Source organism: Paramormyrops kingsleyae, chromosome 8 (genome assembly GCF_048594095.1).
Source record: "Paramormyrops kingsleyae isolate MSU_618 chromosome 8, PKINGS_0.4, whole genome shotgun sequence".
In the NCBI taxonomy this organism is placed as follows: Eukaryota; Metazoa; Chordata; class Actinopteri; order Osteoglossiformes; family Mormyridae; genus Paramormyrops; species Paramormyrops kingsleyae.
The window spans coordinates 23083221-23100666 of record NC_132804.1 but is presented as its reverse complement, the minus strand read 5'-3'; the positions used below and the strand labels follow the sequence as shown (position 1 = coordinate 23100666).

The 17446-nt window shown below is 42.4% G+C and overlaps 1 protein-coding gene across 4 annotated transcripts in view; it reads right to left on the bottom strand.

Moving 5' to 3' along the window:
• Positions 1 to 2350: 2350 nt before the first annotated feature.
• Positions 2351 to 17446, bottom strand: part of asic1b (acid-sensing (proton-gated) ion channel 1b) — a 149685-nt gene continuing 134589 nt past the window's right edge. For all 4 annotated transcript variants that reach the window (XM_072715490.1, XM_072715487.1, XM_072715488.1 and 1 more), the window contains 7 exons: positions 16121 to 16271; positions 15441 to 15497; positions 15102 to 15255; positions 13475 to 13566; positions 13159 to 13238; positions 9575 to 9676; positions 2351 to 5959 (listed from right to left, as the gene is read on the bottom strand). In XM_072715490.1, coding sequence (XP_072571591.1) covers positions 5864 to 5959; positions 9575 to 9676; positions 13159 to 13238; positions 13475 to 13566; positions 15102 to 15255; positions 15441 to 15497; positions 16121 to 16271 — 732 coding nt within the window. In that variant the 3' untranslated portion in view covers positions 2351 to 5863. The remainder of the gene's footprint in view (positions 5960 to 9574; positions 9677 to 13158; positions 13239 to 13474; positions 13567 to 15101; positions 15256 to 15440; positions 15498 to 16120; positions 16272 to 17446) is intronic.

The following is a 17446-nucleotide window of genomic DNA, read 5'->3' as shown; positions in this document are numbered from 1 at the left end:
GTGCAATGAGTTTTGGGGCTTTTTTTTTCCCTGTGATGCTAACAAATGACTTGGACACGTTAGAGAATATTTATAGGACAGCAGATGCATGGCCAACACACTAACGTGCCTCATGCACTGGGGACTTGGACGCCTGACAATCTGGACTCGGAGTAACCTTCAGATGGTGACTCAGAAGGAAGAAAAGTGTCTAATCAAGATGCTTTACACAGCCTGCAGAAAGTGTCTATTGTTTCAGCTCGACTTTTGTGGGGATGCGAAAGCTTATCTCTTTTAATCCCCCGGAACAGGAGATAAGGGTTTCAAGCAAATCCGTACATGTGCACAGCGAATTAAAATGTACTCTTTCGTAATGTTACATCACATTACCAATGTTTGGCTTCCATTACAGTGAATGTATATTTCTCTCTCGGCTGTAGGCTTTCGGCAGGTTTAACGTGACCCCACATGCCGTTCCTCACAGAAACAGTCAGGCATCAAGACTGTCTCTCCTACTTATGGGCTGGCGTGGAGCTCAGCTCGGTAAGTTCATGCCTGACAGTTTCTGCAAATTTGAGCTGGAACGGGCGGAGACGTGCGGTACGTCGCTGTCAAATTCCACCCTGGCCTCCCCCGGGTTTGCTGCTGTCTGTCCGATCATCCAGAACAAAACCGCCTGCCAGATTCTTGCTTTTTGCAGCAGTTAATGGGCAGCGGCCTCAGACCTGGCTTAAACACGCAAACTTCTAACAACCACTTTTCAAAAGTTTTGTTTTGCTAGCTTGCCCCCCACCCCTCCCCCTCCCCAGGATGTAGGAATCCATCGAGCCTTAATTGCAACAATAAAACATTTGGCTGATGCTACAAATCATATAAACTTCTGCTCAATGGGAGAAATGAGGCTTCAAAACCAGCAGTGGGCGGGATTATAATGTGCTGTTAATCACTGCTGGGTTACGCTTCCTTCTCAGATGCCCTTTTCCAAAGTGACCTACAGTTTTTAGATATTTAAAAATGTTTTATGGGAGCATTTCAGGTTAATTAGCTTGATTGAGCTTACTACAGCAGGGCCTGACCTGAACTTGAATCATTTATGTTCAGGTCGATATCTTTAAGCAGCACGTTCCCCAGTTCTATAAAAGGTTACATCTGAGAATAGGTCTTTATAAAGTTTTTGAGCATGGATGAGCATGTAATCTAGTCCTATAACTTAATTAATTTAACCCAATAAAAAGTTATTGGGTTGAACGAAATGGATTGACTGTACAATACTGCAACCAAGCACAGGCTTCGAAGCTTCACTGCTTTTGACAGTTGTGTTTGGGTTTCTGTCTGACCACCTAAGGTCACACACTAAGGACGACAGCAAATCATTTCTCCACTGGACCTACGTACTGAAATGGTGACTAGAATATATCTCAGAATTTCCCCTTTTTCCAACCCAAACCCTAACCCTAACCCAAACCCTAACCCTAACCCAAACCCTAACCATAAACCCCTCCTACTTGCCATTGCCCATGATACATGACATGGACCCTCCCATTCGACACTTGGCTGCCGGCTGCAGCGATGTATACTTGCTTTCATTCAGAAAAGAGCTTGAGAGGTTTTGAGGTCTAGTGTTTTGCATCATAGTCTGTTGTGTTGGATAATACGTGGGAAATCATTGAAGATGTCAACAAAAAATAACAGGGCAATTATCTCTCTTAGTCTGACTAAAGTCAAGGCACATCTTGCATGTAAATCGAATGAAAATGCAGCCTCAAAAGCAGTCAAATGTGGAATAAACACTGTGCTGTTTACTTCCAGGCTTGTAATACTGAGGAAATATTCATGACCATGGGTCTCAGAACAAAGCAGAACAAGGGAACAGAATAGCTATCAACAAACAGAATAACGTCCACTCTTAGCCTTGCAGGAACAAATGATCTTGATTTCATGTCTGTCTAGGTTTTATACTGCAACTGAAAAGAGTAGCTCAACAGAATGTAGCAGCCAGCTAAGTTTGGTCTAACAACTCTGCCAAACACAACCAAAAAAAATAACAAATCAAACTACTCAATTTGCATTGTCTACTCAATGCAGGCCAACAATCTCACTCTGACTCTCTCTGTCTCTCATCCTCTGTCTCAGGCTAATGCAGCTTTAATTCTAAACTTCATTATGTTACTAAAATGAATGTTATGTTATGAAAACGTGGATGAAGAGCGCCATTAAAGTCAAACTATTCAGGTAAATGCAAAGTCATCTTCAGGACATTGGCTACAGCTGAAAACAAAAATGTCAGAAACAGTGGTATGACGTCATTTATGTTCTGATGCTGCTGCACTATACGCTAAGCAATGTAAAATAAGCATGACAATAGAAGTAACAGGTTTTTTTTGTTTTTTATTTTTACCTCATGAGAGTAGAACAGTAGGACAGTCATGTCTAAAAAGGTGGATGCTGGACTATCTGGTAATATACATGGTTTTATGGTAGAAAATAAAAAATATGCTTAATATAGGTATAAATGTGCCTAATACTGTATCAGTAACAATAACTGTAGTAATAATGATAAAAACATAATAGTGAAAGACTTTGATGATATTGTGACACCACTTTTACATACCAGTGGTGTAGTTTTTGTGCTTGTGTATCAGACTGTAACAGTTTCATAAAATACTCTTTTTCCCATTAGGTTCAAACATCCAACACAAATCCCAGAAGACAAAAGCAATTGAGCCCCAGCTAAAACGTATCCAGTACTCCCAACTTTCCTCCCACCTTCAAACAGACTGGAAATGCACGGCAAAACATTCAGATGACCAATTGTGGGATGTGTTCATACACACACACACACGCACACACACACACACTCACACACAAAATATGATCAAACTGTTTGACTAAATCATTTTGGTGTTTCGGTTTTGGTTTTAATACCACCAAAAAAAAAAACAGCTTTAATTCAGCACTTGATTGTTATCTCCGAAAACAGCTACAGACAGCAGCATCTCCTTAAATACTTTTGGTTGTGTTCATTTCCGCGCCACACAATGCCAGATAATGGAGGAAGAAATCATCAGCTGTGTATGACTGTTTCACCCGCTGATAACTGCTTCTGGAGTCTGTAAATTGTAAATAAGTAAAGCCAATACCGTGTTTTTCAAAGCCACCTCCAACTCATATACAAAAAAGTCAACTGCTGATTGACCAGTAGGGGGCAGAAGGTATCATTGCAACACCTATTAATCACCGCTATGAAGTGCAGTAACTTTTTAGTATCATAGGAGGCTGCAAACACAGAAGACACAATCAACACAATTAAATGAAAAAGAAATTAAAGGTATTCTGACAGACATATTTCCAGAAAATGTTCAAAAAACCTGAACAATTTCGATTGGAATTCTTCAGTTCCCATAACTGTGAAAGAAAATATTGTATTCAAATATAAATATAATTGTAATACAACTTTGAGATACATTCTAAAAGCAATGTAAGAAAAGCTGAAATAAAAATACAGAATAATAAGCAGAATAATAAAGATGAAACATTTCTTAAAGACATTGAATTGGACACTAAATGTTTTGCAGTATTTTGTTTTACAGTTGAGATAAAAGGTTTGGTGTATTCAAAGTATGAATGAGAAATTAAGAAACCGTCAAATCATATATCCAAAAGCTATAACTTCAAAGCTCCATGAGAATTAAATAAAAATGATAGTTTGCAAAAATGAATAACTCCTTATTTCATACAACTCCAGGAAACAGTGATATAGCATCTATAGGACATGCTGGAGCTTTTTAATCTTCTTAAACAATCCAGTTAGCTTAAGCCTGCGTTGCTTGCAAATAAACTTCTAACATTAGGGACAAGCCACAGTTGTAACAGTCAACACACATCCTGTAGTCTGCTTAACATATATGGTACTGCTGTGTTGGAAAAGCTGCGACAGATGTAGCGCTTATGATAATGTATAAGTAAATTCTCACCCATAAGCAGCTGATGGCACAGACAAGATAAGATGGGAACCTGAAGTGGTGATTCTCAATTCATTCTCAGCTGGTTCCAGCACATGAAGAGTAATAATAATGACAGATATGTCCGATAAAAGCGTGACGCAGAGATGCAGAGCCCTTGCGGGTCTGGGGTCCTTTTTGCCGTGTCGCGTGAATATGCACATGCATACATATGCATGCATACACACATGCGCAAAATATCCTCTGTCCATTTATGCACACACATACACTCATACACCACGGCCCTCTCCCCATTCACAAACCCACAAACATCCATCCTCCATTTATACGCAAACAGACATATTCTATGTTCATTGATGTACACATGATTAGAAAGGGATATGTAATTTTTTTAAATTAGAAATTAGTGATGAAAAAAGCATTTGTAATACAGTGACTGGGATCCTGCATTGGACAGACAACACAGAAACACATAAAAGGAGAGGAACAGTCTTTAAACCATAATGGAGTTTACATCTGTCATTCTGGCCCGAAAAGGTGTGTTTTCTATGTCTGGTACATCGTGGTGGATTCTGTGGACATGATGTGGCCAGAGTGCTGATATTTTTCTATGCTGAAACATAGATAACAGTTCTAGAGGGGTTATCCTAGGGGGAGCAAGTCCAGCAGCTGGAGCACTTCTTAATCTGAATGAAATCATCTATGAAGAGAGACTGAAGGCACTTAATCTCTTTAGTCTCAGTAAAACGCAGCTGAGAGGAAAATCTGATTGAAGCATTTGAACCTTATAGAAGTTAATGAAGTAAGTCAGAGAGGCCGTTTCATCTCAGAAAGTCCATGGACCGAGACCAGGGGCGCACAAGAAGAAGTTTATTAGTGGTTGGGTTCAGACTGACACAGGACAGCTTTGGGGGGGGGCTCTGTTATTTTTCGTGCACTGAATCCTCCACAAGGATTTTTTCTGCTGGTAGTACAAGGGGCCAGTCAAACACAGGCATAGATCCTAAAATTAAATTAAAGGGATTCCAAACTAGGCTGAAAAGCTCACTCTCACTACGGAAACTGGCTCCGTGCCCCTCTCACTCGATCTCCAGGGACACGGATACAGACACACGCACATGCAGCCAGAAGCCAGGACAACGTCTCCTTTCCAAAAATTCATTGTATATGTGACTGAGACAAATGGGGCAGTTAAAAAAAACAGGACAGTGAGACGAAAAAAATTAACAATGGTTTATACGTGCACTAGGGGATGAGTTACTAGCATGCATATGAGAGATGAGACCTGAAAATTTTCATACAATTCTAAACCAGTCTGAAATAAAGCATGGAAGTCCATTCCGTTACCTGCTCCACCCTCACCCAGGCCCTCATCACCCAGTAAAGCTGGAAAACTGGTAATTTCATGTCTTCTTTAATGGATGACAGGTTCCTTGTTGCCACACAAACGGCTCAGCTGCAGCGTCGTAAGCAGCTGTGACTGTGAGCCCACGTTGCTACATTTACAGTGGAGTAAACACTACAAAGTTTCTAATGACCTAACAAGCCAGTTTGGGACTGTACAGTTGGGTTACACTGCATGTGACACCAAAGCTTTGGGAGGAATTGGCTTCTATACTGGTCTCCGAGGGGGGAATTTCCAGTTCATCTACATCCACGCATAACTGGCTTCAATGTGGGCGTGACCAGTTATGCGAAATTAGTTTTTGATCATTAAAGTTTTCACTCATATTTTAAAATTTATCCATCTACAAGACTTTACGTATCAGGTAATATCGGATTCACTGACAAGTACTTTTGGCTACCATGTTTTATTTCCTGTTAAATTCTGGGTAGCGTTGTTTCCGAGATTAAACTTGTTTCTCTTGTCCGTGCCGACGGCCTGCGGCAAGGTTCTGCCCCACTCCTTAGTGGCGACTGACTCAGCAGGTGAAGTCTTCGAAGTTGCCTTGCCCAGGATGATGAGGTAGCATGTTGGCGGGGTATGTGGATGGGGTGTGGAGGGCCTCACAGGGAGCCTGCACAGTGAGACACGGAGGGTCAGGGCATCAGTAAACGAAGGCAAGGATTAAATGAACAGAACAGATACTGTTGAGAAGGGACACTGTAAATCTGCCCCTTGATTCCAAATCCAGGACTTGTTTTCAGTTGTTCAATGTAGTTAGTTTTGTAACACTTTACTTAATTAATGCAGTCATCATAATGCATTATAATGGTCAGCCATTATAACGCATTACGAAGGTATGTATTATAGAAGAGCTTCATAGAGCATTCATAATGCATAATAAACCTAGCTCTAGTGTGTTATGCCTTTTTATAAATAGTTATAGCCATGTTTATAATACTTTATAAATGCGTCATAATGTATTATGAAGGTATGTATAATGCATTATACATGAGTGCTTTAAGTCTTACAGTTAGGTTAATACAGTAATTACTGATTCTGATTGGCCACAGAGACTTCACACCTGGCTCACAGGTAAAGGAAGACTGGGAAATCAGCAGGGCTTGAACCTTGAGGACCATGATTTAAACAGCCCGGTAGTATGATGATCGCTATGCGGGGGTGGCGGGGTGGGGTCACAACACAGGGTTGGCCAGCATGCAGTATCTCTAGGGCAGAGGCCGGCAACCTTTTTAATGCAAAGAGCCATTTTCTCCTAAATGTCTGACCCAAGATTTACAAAGACCCACACTGGGTAAAGAAAGGGGTTTGAGATTCGATTTTTAATGTGATATGTGTATATATGCATATAACACAAAAATAAAAGATCAAGTACTTACAAAAACTATTATAGAAAAACAATTTTTGGGGGGGCATCTCCGATTTAAATCACTCAGACGCGTAACAGCACAAAGGTGACTGACAGTACAACACTGATTAGTTCTATAGCGATAGTCTTCACCCTCATCCCTCCTTTCGTCTGGCTTTGTAGTCATCCACCCTTCGCTCTCCACTTCAGCAATGTAACTCTGCTGACTGAGCTGTGCAAAATGTACTCACCACTCCCAACTCAGCTGGCTATAATGTGTAAATTGGAGAAAATATAATTATTTTTATAAAGACCTGGGAAGGCGTGGCGACAATTTACTACAAAAAGTATATGAAAGAATTAGGAATCCCAATAAACATTGAAGCGTACATCCAGGTGCTTAAGAAAACTCTGGAAAACATACCATTTAACCAGAGACGTAATCTCATTTTAGCAAATGACTTTGAGGAAGATGTAAATTATGCAGTTAAGATGTAACAAAAGCATGTGACGGACTGCGGCATTCTAATATAGCTAAAGAAATATCTAAACGACAAATAATAATATTAACCCATAAATAAATTATATATCTTTACGAAAGTATTATCATAATATGTTAAGACAGGACAATGTGAATTCGTCCATCGTTATGAGGAGAGCCGCAGTCACGTGGTAAAAAAGGTGGCCGACCCCTGGCCTAGGGGGTTAGGGGCCTTGCTCAGGTGCACAATGGTGGCAATAGTCTGCTGGCGCTGGGATTCAAACCAACAACCCTCTGATCAGGGGCACAGGGTCCTAACCCGCTGAGCCACACTAAAAAAAAAAAAAAAGATATACCAGGGGAAGCATTTATACACTGAGGAGGAAATTAAAATGGAGAGTGATAAAAGAAGTGAAGGAAACTGAGTGATGCGCCACAGTGAATTAATAAAAGAGAGAATATTCTCAAGTTATCAAAACTGCATCTTACACTTTCTTCAGACTCTTCCCATTACATGCCTGAAAACCAGTGATTCAGCCGCATGTAACGCGGCCCAGTACATTTTCACCATTATTTTTAGCCCACATTGAAAATACGTTACTCTGCATGCATCGAGTACACTGTTGAGTAAGGGTTTTCTGTTAAAAAGCAGCACAGAACAACTCCAGAACAGAGTGACTGGGAAGAGCATTCGTCACTGTACCCATCCAGCACGCGGTCTGCGCTCGAGTGCCGACAGCGGGGGTGGATTCCTGCAAATTACAGCATCGTTCGCACCTCTGATGGGAGAATTAAAGCCCATTACATAATTCCCTAAAAATGTGAAGATCCACTTAAGGAGGAAGCAGAGGATCCTCGCTGTACATTTAACAAACAAAATGGACAACAGCAGCTGCATTGGATTTCGTTTGTTATTAGAAGTTTGAAAATAGGGTATTTGTTACTGATTATCCAAGTCACAGTAAGCATGTACGCCATCCCAGGGAGCACACACACACACACACACACATACACACACATGCACAGACACACACAGACACACATACATACACACACACACACACGCACATGTAGGGTAAACATATCCTTATGGGGACCGCTCATTCATTTCAATGGGAAAAATGCTAACGCTAACTATGACAACCCCTACCCTGCCCTAACCATAACCATAACCATAAGTAACCTGCGTAAAATCTGCATAAACACAGAACAAGGATAGGATTCTGAGCCCGCAATCCTGGAGAAATGGGGGGGCCACCATTTCACCGGTATTTAGTCTATATGAATCGCCATGGTAGAGGGGGGTGTGTGGCTCTGTGAATTAGGACTCATATCCATCACCAGTTAAAATAAAGAACTCCTCACTCCCCACTGTCACCCGTGCACGCTCCGCTCCACCAATACACACCTTCTCCTCCCTCCCAGGACTCGCTCCCGTAACACTGGAGATAGGGCCTTTTCCAGTGCTGCCCCACGGCTGTGGAATGCCCTTCCTCTACATCTGAGGGCTCCACAGACTGTTACATGTTTTAAAAAAAACCTAAAAACATTTCTTTTTAACCAATGTTTTTAATGACTGCTTAACTAACTGTTTTATTCCTCTTTTATTGTTGTTTTTAATTGTGACATTCTCTCACTGTCTGTATGCACTTTGAGATCTTCTATGTAAAATGTAAAGTGCATTATAAATTAAATTTATTATTATTATTATTATTAAAATCCTGTAGTTGGCAGAGAGATTCCAGCTTTGGGTCCTTCAGAAAGGCCCTAGACCCCAATTGATCCAGGAACTGGCTGACCCTGCATTCTCAATAATACATCACTTTAGATAAAAGCTTCTCCAAAATAAATGTGTTTAAATAACCCCTCATAGTTCTAAAGAATTTAGAGGACAGCTGTGTGTGTACTATACACTATTCCAGTCCTTGCATGATCTCTGTTGATCACATTTTTCTCCGCTACAGGGTCATTATCACAAATGAGCAGCATGTAATCCAGGCTTCATGAGGCTCATTTTACTGTGGGATGATGGGTATTAGCTTGCTAGTGCCATTAGCCAAGAAGGATGACAGGCAGACGGCCCCGAGAGAGGAGTGTTACCTTCAGGGCTGCGAAATCTCGGGAAATGGAGCAAGTGTCAATCACCTTTAGCCGAACGACCGTAAAATATCAAATAAGCATAAAATTCCAATTGTTTTTGGACAGGTGTCATGTCTTAGGACAATTACAGCAGCATCTCAGTTAATAATTGATTGCAAAACAGACTGTTGGAAACTTGCTAGAACCTTCCATAACGCCCCTTGCTCCTGAACGGCATTCCTGCCATTCTTGGCGGCCCTGTCCCTCTCCCCTCCCCCACACAACCCCCCAGCCTGAGCGGCCGGCGGTTGGATACTGACGTGACGCTTCACGTCGTCGAGGCCCAGCACGGCTCCACGGTCATTGTTGTTGTTGCGCTTGCGTTTCCTCCTTGTGCATCGGCACACCTTGTATTTGATAACCTGTGAGCAAAATCAGAGTTACTGTCAGCCATTTTCACCCCCGATTCAAATGCTGCACACGGCACAATATGTACAGTATGTTGATTTATAGAGTTGTTTGTCGGTGTTAATAAATGCATTAGTAATATGCTGTCATTACTCTAAGCTTCAGCTTCAAAATATATTTCATTAGTAAATAAATTGTACTAAATAATCAACATTATACTGTTAATTACTTTGTGTTTATTAATTCTGTTTTTTTTCTGGGTTACGTTCATCAAAAATCTGTAATTGTTAATATTATTACAGACAATTACATCCTTATGAAGAAATTTATTAGTAATTTAGGAATGAAATAAATTATCAAAACATCATAAAAATACTAATATTATAATTGTGTATTTTTTATTATAATAAAGCATAATCAATTTTTTCCACCTCATATGCCAAATTAGTTCCATAAGTGGAACAGATCTGTGAAAGACATTAAAATAAAATTGCTCTTGGTAAGAAATGTTCCATTCATAAGAGGAATATTATTAGCTGAGCAAAATGTTAATAAATGCATAAGACTTAAGGACCAGCCCTGCAGAAATCGATCAGCTTCAGCTAATATCACACCCACACCAATGAGGCAGACAATTCAGAGATTATACAGGAGGAATCCAAGGGCGGTACTCAAAGTTACCAGAGAGACTATATGAGCGGTTCTTTGGTTTGCTCTGTCTTCTCCTTTTTGCTCGACAGTTCACCTTGAGTGGTGAAGGGGCCACTTTAAGCACATGTCATCTTCTCATTTTTTCCCAGCATGTTCTAAGCAGTGTTTCTCTGTCATACTCTCCCCTGTACTTGACAGGAGGGGGAGAAATTCTGGCCTCTCAAATAGAGGTGTGTGGATGTAAATGCGTGTGAGTGGCTGGGAATGGATGTGTAAGTGTACCAATGCATGGTCTGGCCACTTATCCTGGTTAGGATCACGGGGGTTCAGCATAGAGAGGAAAGGAAAGGATGCCGCTTCATAATAGGACACAAACAGTATTGTGCAAAAGTCAAAGAAAATTATTTTAAAATGATCTTCATGTTAGTGTAAAACTACATAGGCAGCTCCCAGGTTACGAATGGGATCTTTTCCCTAACTATTTCTTAAAGTCGAATTTCTAGGTAAGTCGGAAAAATATAAATGTATAGTACATAATAATAATGATAATTATACAGTGAAAATAAAAGTAAATACATAAGTGTCACACCCTGCTCCGTACGATCCCGATGTGTGCCACGCCCCCCTCATTACCTCGTGTTCAACCCTGATTGTGCTCGCCTGTGTCCTATTAAGTCTAGCTTGTCTTGTGTATTTAGTCCTCGTCTGAGTCAGTCTTCCCCAGACTTGTCATTGTATTGTCATGTGCTGTGCTTTGCCCGTCTTTTGTTCATTAAACCCCCGTTTCCCTGACGTCCTGGCTTGCTCGCCTAATTCCCTGCTCGCCCACATCGCCCGAGCGTGACAATAAGGTACTGTAACCTCGAGCCATACATTGAGCCGACGAACCGCTGAAGCCGTGTAATGCTTTCATCAGCATCGCAAAGCAGAGCATGCATTCATTATTACAAACCTTTGTATTTAACCTAAATTTTTATATAATAGGTTTTAGGCCAGTCCATTCATAAGTATGTGTTGTCTTTAAGTCAGTGTGTCAGTTTAGCCATTTCAGAACCTCTCCCAAAGTTAACCATCCAATACACCCATGTATTTTTTGACTTAACCTTATTTGGTTAATCAATATGTCATTCAGTTATTTAACTAATTAAGTCAATTATTTAATAAGCTGGTGGTGAATTTAACGAATACATGGAATGGCTGAGGTGCCCCTGAGGAGAGGTTTGGGAAACAGAGCGGTGGTGTTCTAGCCATCCAATAAGATATCAGTAACTCTTTGGAGAAGAGAAGAAATTCTTGGTAACTTTTATTGTGTTACTCGTAATTTGCACTTGCTGTAATGTTAAATAGCATTTTTTTCTGAGCAAATATACACTTACTACCCAAATAAATAGCTTTAAAAAAATTTATTGACTGCCTAAGATTTGCTATGATGTGCAACAGTCTACTATTTGCAATACTGTGAGATGTTCTATAGGTGCTGGAACATTAGCATTATTATGTGCAATATCATCCGTGCAATATCATCCATACTATTGCGTAATAGTACTTATTATTACTACTACTGATTTTCTAAATTGTTTTTACAGATTTCTATTTCGATTTTATCTAGACTATTTTATTTTATTTTATTTTTTACTTTATATTGCTTTTGTGTCTCTGTGTTGCGTGTTGTGGCAGTCATCGCATAAGCAATTTCCTCCGGGATCAATAAAGTTTTCTGATTCTAATTCTAAGACTTATTGCACAATACAGTACACATGCACTCCATGGGCAATTTTACGGCACTGATTAGCCTAACCGCATGTCTTTGGACTGCAGGAGGAAAAACACACACATACTACAGGCAGGATACCATGGCGACACAACAGTGATACTCGATGAGCCACCAGTCGCCCGCTAATGCATAGCTTGTGGTTGGAAAAAGATATGAAAAGGATGCAAATTTGATGTGCCTGGATGGGAATGTATAACTTTGAATGTAGATGGATGCAAATGGGTGTGAGCGGAGGTGAATTGTTATTTGTGGATGCAAATGGATGTGACTGAATGCGAGTGGATAATAGAGAAGCTTAAAAAAAGAAGGACCCCATGTCAGACAGACTCTTCAACTGGAGAAATTACAATGGAAATACAACTGACTCAGACCATCGGGTAGTGGAAGGGCTGTTTTGGAGATAGCAGGTGAGATTAAGTACGAGGCATTGGGTGCCTGCCTAGCTTAAATGCTAGGCCAGAGACAGCAGAGGGTGTGGGGGTGAGGGGGGGGGGGGTTGCAATGACTGTATCTAAGGCTTTATTAATCATTAAATACACATTTAGGAAACAGAAAGATGATGCATGCTGCTCTTAAAATCATTCTCTGCAAGGCTACACGCTTTTTTGTGAGTTTTAATTTAATGCAGTTACTCCGGATCAGATTATTCATCAAAAAATATCAAATAAATTCCTTTTCCAGAGAATGCACAGCATAGCATAATGAACATTCATATTAATGAGTGAATAAACAATGAAAGTAATATTTTTATGCCTTTCAAAAATTGCTATGGTTATATATCGCTGTTTTTGTTTACTTTTTGATCTGTAAACCCAGCCACTTTTCTTTGTTTTTTATTACCCATATACAATGAAATGTGAAATGCTGATGTCCCAGTAAAAGGGTCTGCATAAGCTGCGTTACCCTACCTGGGGCTGAATGACATGAATGCAAAATAAAAATGAAATATCTGCCTGGCAGGTGGACTATCTGACTATTTTCCCTCCCAAATATCATATTACAGCTCCACTTCCATATAACACTTTGAATTAAATGTATAAAAAAGCAACAATGACAGTTAGAGTGCCCCACCTCATAGAGATAGTCGAAGAGTTCCAGGATGGTCAGGATGCTGGCTCCAATGAAGAGTCCCATCTGACCTCCGATGTCACCTAAAGGGGAAGGAGTGGGGTCGGGGGGTCGAGGCACTTAGAACCAGAAAGGCGTGCTTTGGGAATATGGTGTTTCTGCAAGGCCACGTAAAAGTGAAGGCAACAAAATTGCCCGTCAAAGAATGCAGCCTCTGAGGGCAGTGAGGTGGGCGGCTGGGGCAACCACCCCCCAATGAGTAACCCCAAAAGGCCCATCCCTCAGGATCTCATCCCACATGATGAGATGACAGACTCACCCAGCAGCCCCGCCAGCTCATAGGCCTTCTTCTGCTCTATGGTCTCGTAATTCAGAGCCTCAAAGAATATGTCCAGCACCAAGATGTTGTCCCTGCAATTGAGACGGGGACACAAACTTCAGCAAACTCTGTCCCCGGCTTGTGACTCTTGAACGGTCTCCAGGTGATTTAGAGAGGAAAGACTGGCTCTTTTGCAGCCGGAAGACGGCCCACTCAGGGCCAGTTTGGCCAATTTGTTGTGCTAAGTGGCTATAGCATGAAAACGGAAAAACAACCGCCGGTGTCTGATTTTTGTCTCATGTCATGCCTTTATTTCATCAGGTTTTGGGAAAAGTGAGAGGGAATCGGTTATAAGCCTGTACACAAGTAGAACGGGGTACATAGGGAGTTTGCACGTCACTCCACGTTAGCGTGAGCTAATGCAAAGACTTGAATCGAAGTCTCTCATCCACCGTAGTGGGTGAGTGTCTGAGTGTGTGGCTGAATAGGTTAGGGCACCGTGCCTGTGGGCAGAAGGTCGCCCATTCAAATCCTGTGGATGGCAGAGTGATTTCACCATTGGGTCCTTGAGCAAGACCATTAATGCCCAGTTGCTCCAGGGACTGGTTGACCCCGCTTTCTCAAAAAAAAATTAAAAAGTATGTCGCTTTGGGTAAAAGCTTTTGCTAAATAAGTCGAATGTGTGTGTGTGTGTGTGTGTGTATTCTGTGATGAACTATGTTCCCTGCCTGGGGTCCTGTGCTGCCTTAGACAGGCTCATCTACTCTGTATCGGAAAAACAGATGGAAGATGGATGTGTTTTATCTTGACAAGCCAGTATCATTCTCCGTATTGATCTCTGTCCCATAGAACTGGCTTGTGGCGAAGTGTCAGTCCGCACCGAACGTGATGTCTGCAGACAAATACCGTCTATCCGCCACTCCGTGCTTTTCGGCCGCGGGCGGCCCCGTGGCTATTTCTGATCCAGAGTGTGCGTCTAGCGGGAATCACACTGCCGCGGCAGCCCGATCTGGGAAGCCGGATCATTACGTGTCAAGAACGAGTGACGGAGTGAGTTAGATAAGCTACTCGAGGAAGACGATCAGCCAGAGTGACGTGAAGAGCTCGCAATTTCACCCGCGGTCGAGCAGCCGCTGTAGACGCTCAGGTTCACCTTCAGCAGCCTGGCTGATGCCTTCATCCAAAGCGACGTTGCGTCTTCACCCACTTACACGCCTGGATATTTTTAAATCCTCAGGCAGGTGTGCGGCGACAAGGGCTGTGGTCTAACTTAAACCAGGTACCAGGTTATGAGTCATTACGCATTAAAGTGCAGAGCCCCATCCTTACACTCACACCTGCCATTTGTTTCGTTGGGTTCTTATTTCTCGTGTATCATTATGCATTTTTACAGCTCTTTCCTGCTTTGTTTCCTACTCTGATTTGTCTTACACTTATTTTTGATTTTATGCAGCACTTTGTCAAACCCTGTTGTTTTAAATGACTCTATAAGTAAAGCTTGATCGATTGATCGATTTATTGAAGGTGCCACATTGTGTCGCTCGCCCTGCCTGCTGCTGGACCCGGCAAGTGTCGCCATGGGCATGAGGGGGAGGGGCTGGATGTGGCCCCCCCATCGGGCACTTACGAGATGTACTGCTCCGACTTGTTGAACTTCTTGGCGAGGTACTTGGCCGACGCCTTGCTGGGGATCTTGACGAAGGAGAGCTCCTTCCCATAGCGGGTCAGGCTACACGGGGTGTCGCACACGCAGTAGTCGTTGTCCCGCTCCACTAGGAAATCTTGGGGGAGTAAACCGGATTCAGAAGGAGCTGAGAAGGTCAAATCGTTTACGAGTGGAACGACCAGAAGTGAAAAGGAAGGAGAGGATGGGGAGAGGGATATAAAGTGTGACAGAAAGGTGGGGCTTGTCGAGGCGTAGCTAACAGATCAAAACAGCCCCAGCAGCTGGGGGTGGGGGGCTTACCTAGGGCTGGATCGGCACAGTCTTTGTACTGCTCCGGAGTACAGTATGGGGCGTCCCCTGCAGGAGAGAGAGCCCGGGCACAGTGTGTCAGTATCCGGGCGGCCCTTATCTCGAATAAACATACCGCCCGTTTTGGGTTGATCCGAGTGTTTTGGAGGCCAGTCAATACAGTGATCTTTAAATCCCCCTGATTAGAAGCGTAAGCAATTAATGTGATTTTTCTTAAATTGAGAACGCAATGTAAAAGTAGGTTTTTTTTTTGCTTACCATGTGCTACTGCATTAAAAAAAAAAAAAACCCTAAAAAAGATACTAATGTAAACAGGGTCCGTAGGGCCTATATGAACCGCCGGAGTACGGAACGCCACAGATAACGGAGAAATAAAACCCAGTGTAGTGGCTGGGCCATTTCTGAAGGACTGGCTGTCTTTTCACTGGGAGAGAAAAAAGCAGGAAGCCTGAAAGCAGAGCCATAATTACGTTTAAATTAACCCAGTTCCCCTCATAGAAATATCCTTAAAATCAGCTGTGGGGATTCAGTCATCCTCTTTGGCCTTAGGCTTGCCCACTTCTAATTTAAATAGTAATAATTTTAATAGCGTCTGAGCTGGTGGCAGGTTTGAGAGTGCCTGCGTGTGCGTGTGTGCGTGTGTGCGTGTGGCGAGCAGGCTGAGACCCTACCGGGCATGTGCACCATTCGGCAGTTGCAGTTCTCCACCAGGTAGCGCGTCTCGCAGTCGATGCGACACGCAGTGATGCTGTAGGTGCTGAAGAAGTCTGAGTCCATGGCTGAAGACTTACAGTCGCCCCAGGGTGGGGGCAGGAATGTGAGCTGGAGAGAAAACGTGTGCATGACAAACAAACGCACACATACACGCGTCGCATACACGCATACACAGTATTACTCTACAGTATTAACATTAAATAATAATAACAAGCTCTATTTAGCTATGGTTTATTTCAGGCACATTTTCAACTGCTTTTTTGTTTTATAAATATCACAATATTTATCGCGAAGAATTCACATAGCGATATTTGATAATTTTCCGATGTCATGTAGCCCTCATTTAGATGTGTCATTCTTTAATGTGAAAAGCTATTTTTTCATTTAAAAGGCAAGTTTTAAAATTATTTAACTAAAGCTACCATCCTCATCTTCCACAGTAATCATGTTAACCGGAGAATCGTGCGCTGAGACTGTGTAAGCGTCTGCAGAGGGTGGGCAGGGGGGCCGCTAGAAAAGCTGTTGATAATGTAATAGAAAGGCTAATGTAGTGTATTAGCTGCACTTTTCATGTGAAGATTAACACTTTTACTTTTTCCTGTAAAAGCCTCACGCCCACCGTCACACACCTGTGACGCCCCTGCAGGCTTCCTGGGATGCTCCGATGAGCCCGTTGCAGAAACTTGTACCCCTCCTCATCCCATTTTGCCACACAGGGGAGCATCTCAAGGAAGAGCTATTCTATTGGCTAATCCAAATGATACCGGATAGTGGCAAAGGCTTCCAGAAGACTCCCAAGCACAGAGCAGGAGAAAACTCCTGTCCGGCACTTCCGACAGTCAAACATGTGGGCCGACCTTTCGTCGGTTAACTTACATCATGTTTCCTCTGCAGTTTTTTGCAGTCAGAGGCCAGATGAGGGGTGAAATCACGAGCTACAGCTGTGAAGGTGATTATTAAACAACCATCTGGATCTGCACAGCCTAGTCACACCCTGTGGAGCCTAAATGATAGAGTTACATGCTTTTGACACACAGCCAAATGTTTAACTAGGGGGAAGGATGTTGGGAATTCGGACACAAACAGACAGGGCTGATTATATGATTTGAAGTGGAAGGTAGGAGAAGGGCCATAATTCATATGAGGGCCCAACCTTAACATTAACCAATGGTATGTTTTAAATTGGTGAGTGACAGGGGAGGGGGCACTCTGGGAGCCATTCAGCTTCCAGCTGGGGCCAGTGTCCCTCTGGCCCCGCCTCTGCATATGCCCCTGTACACAGT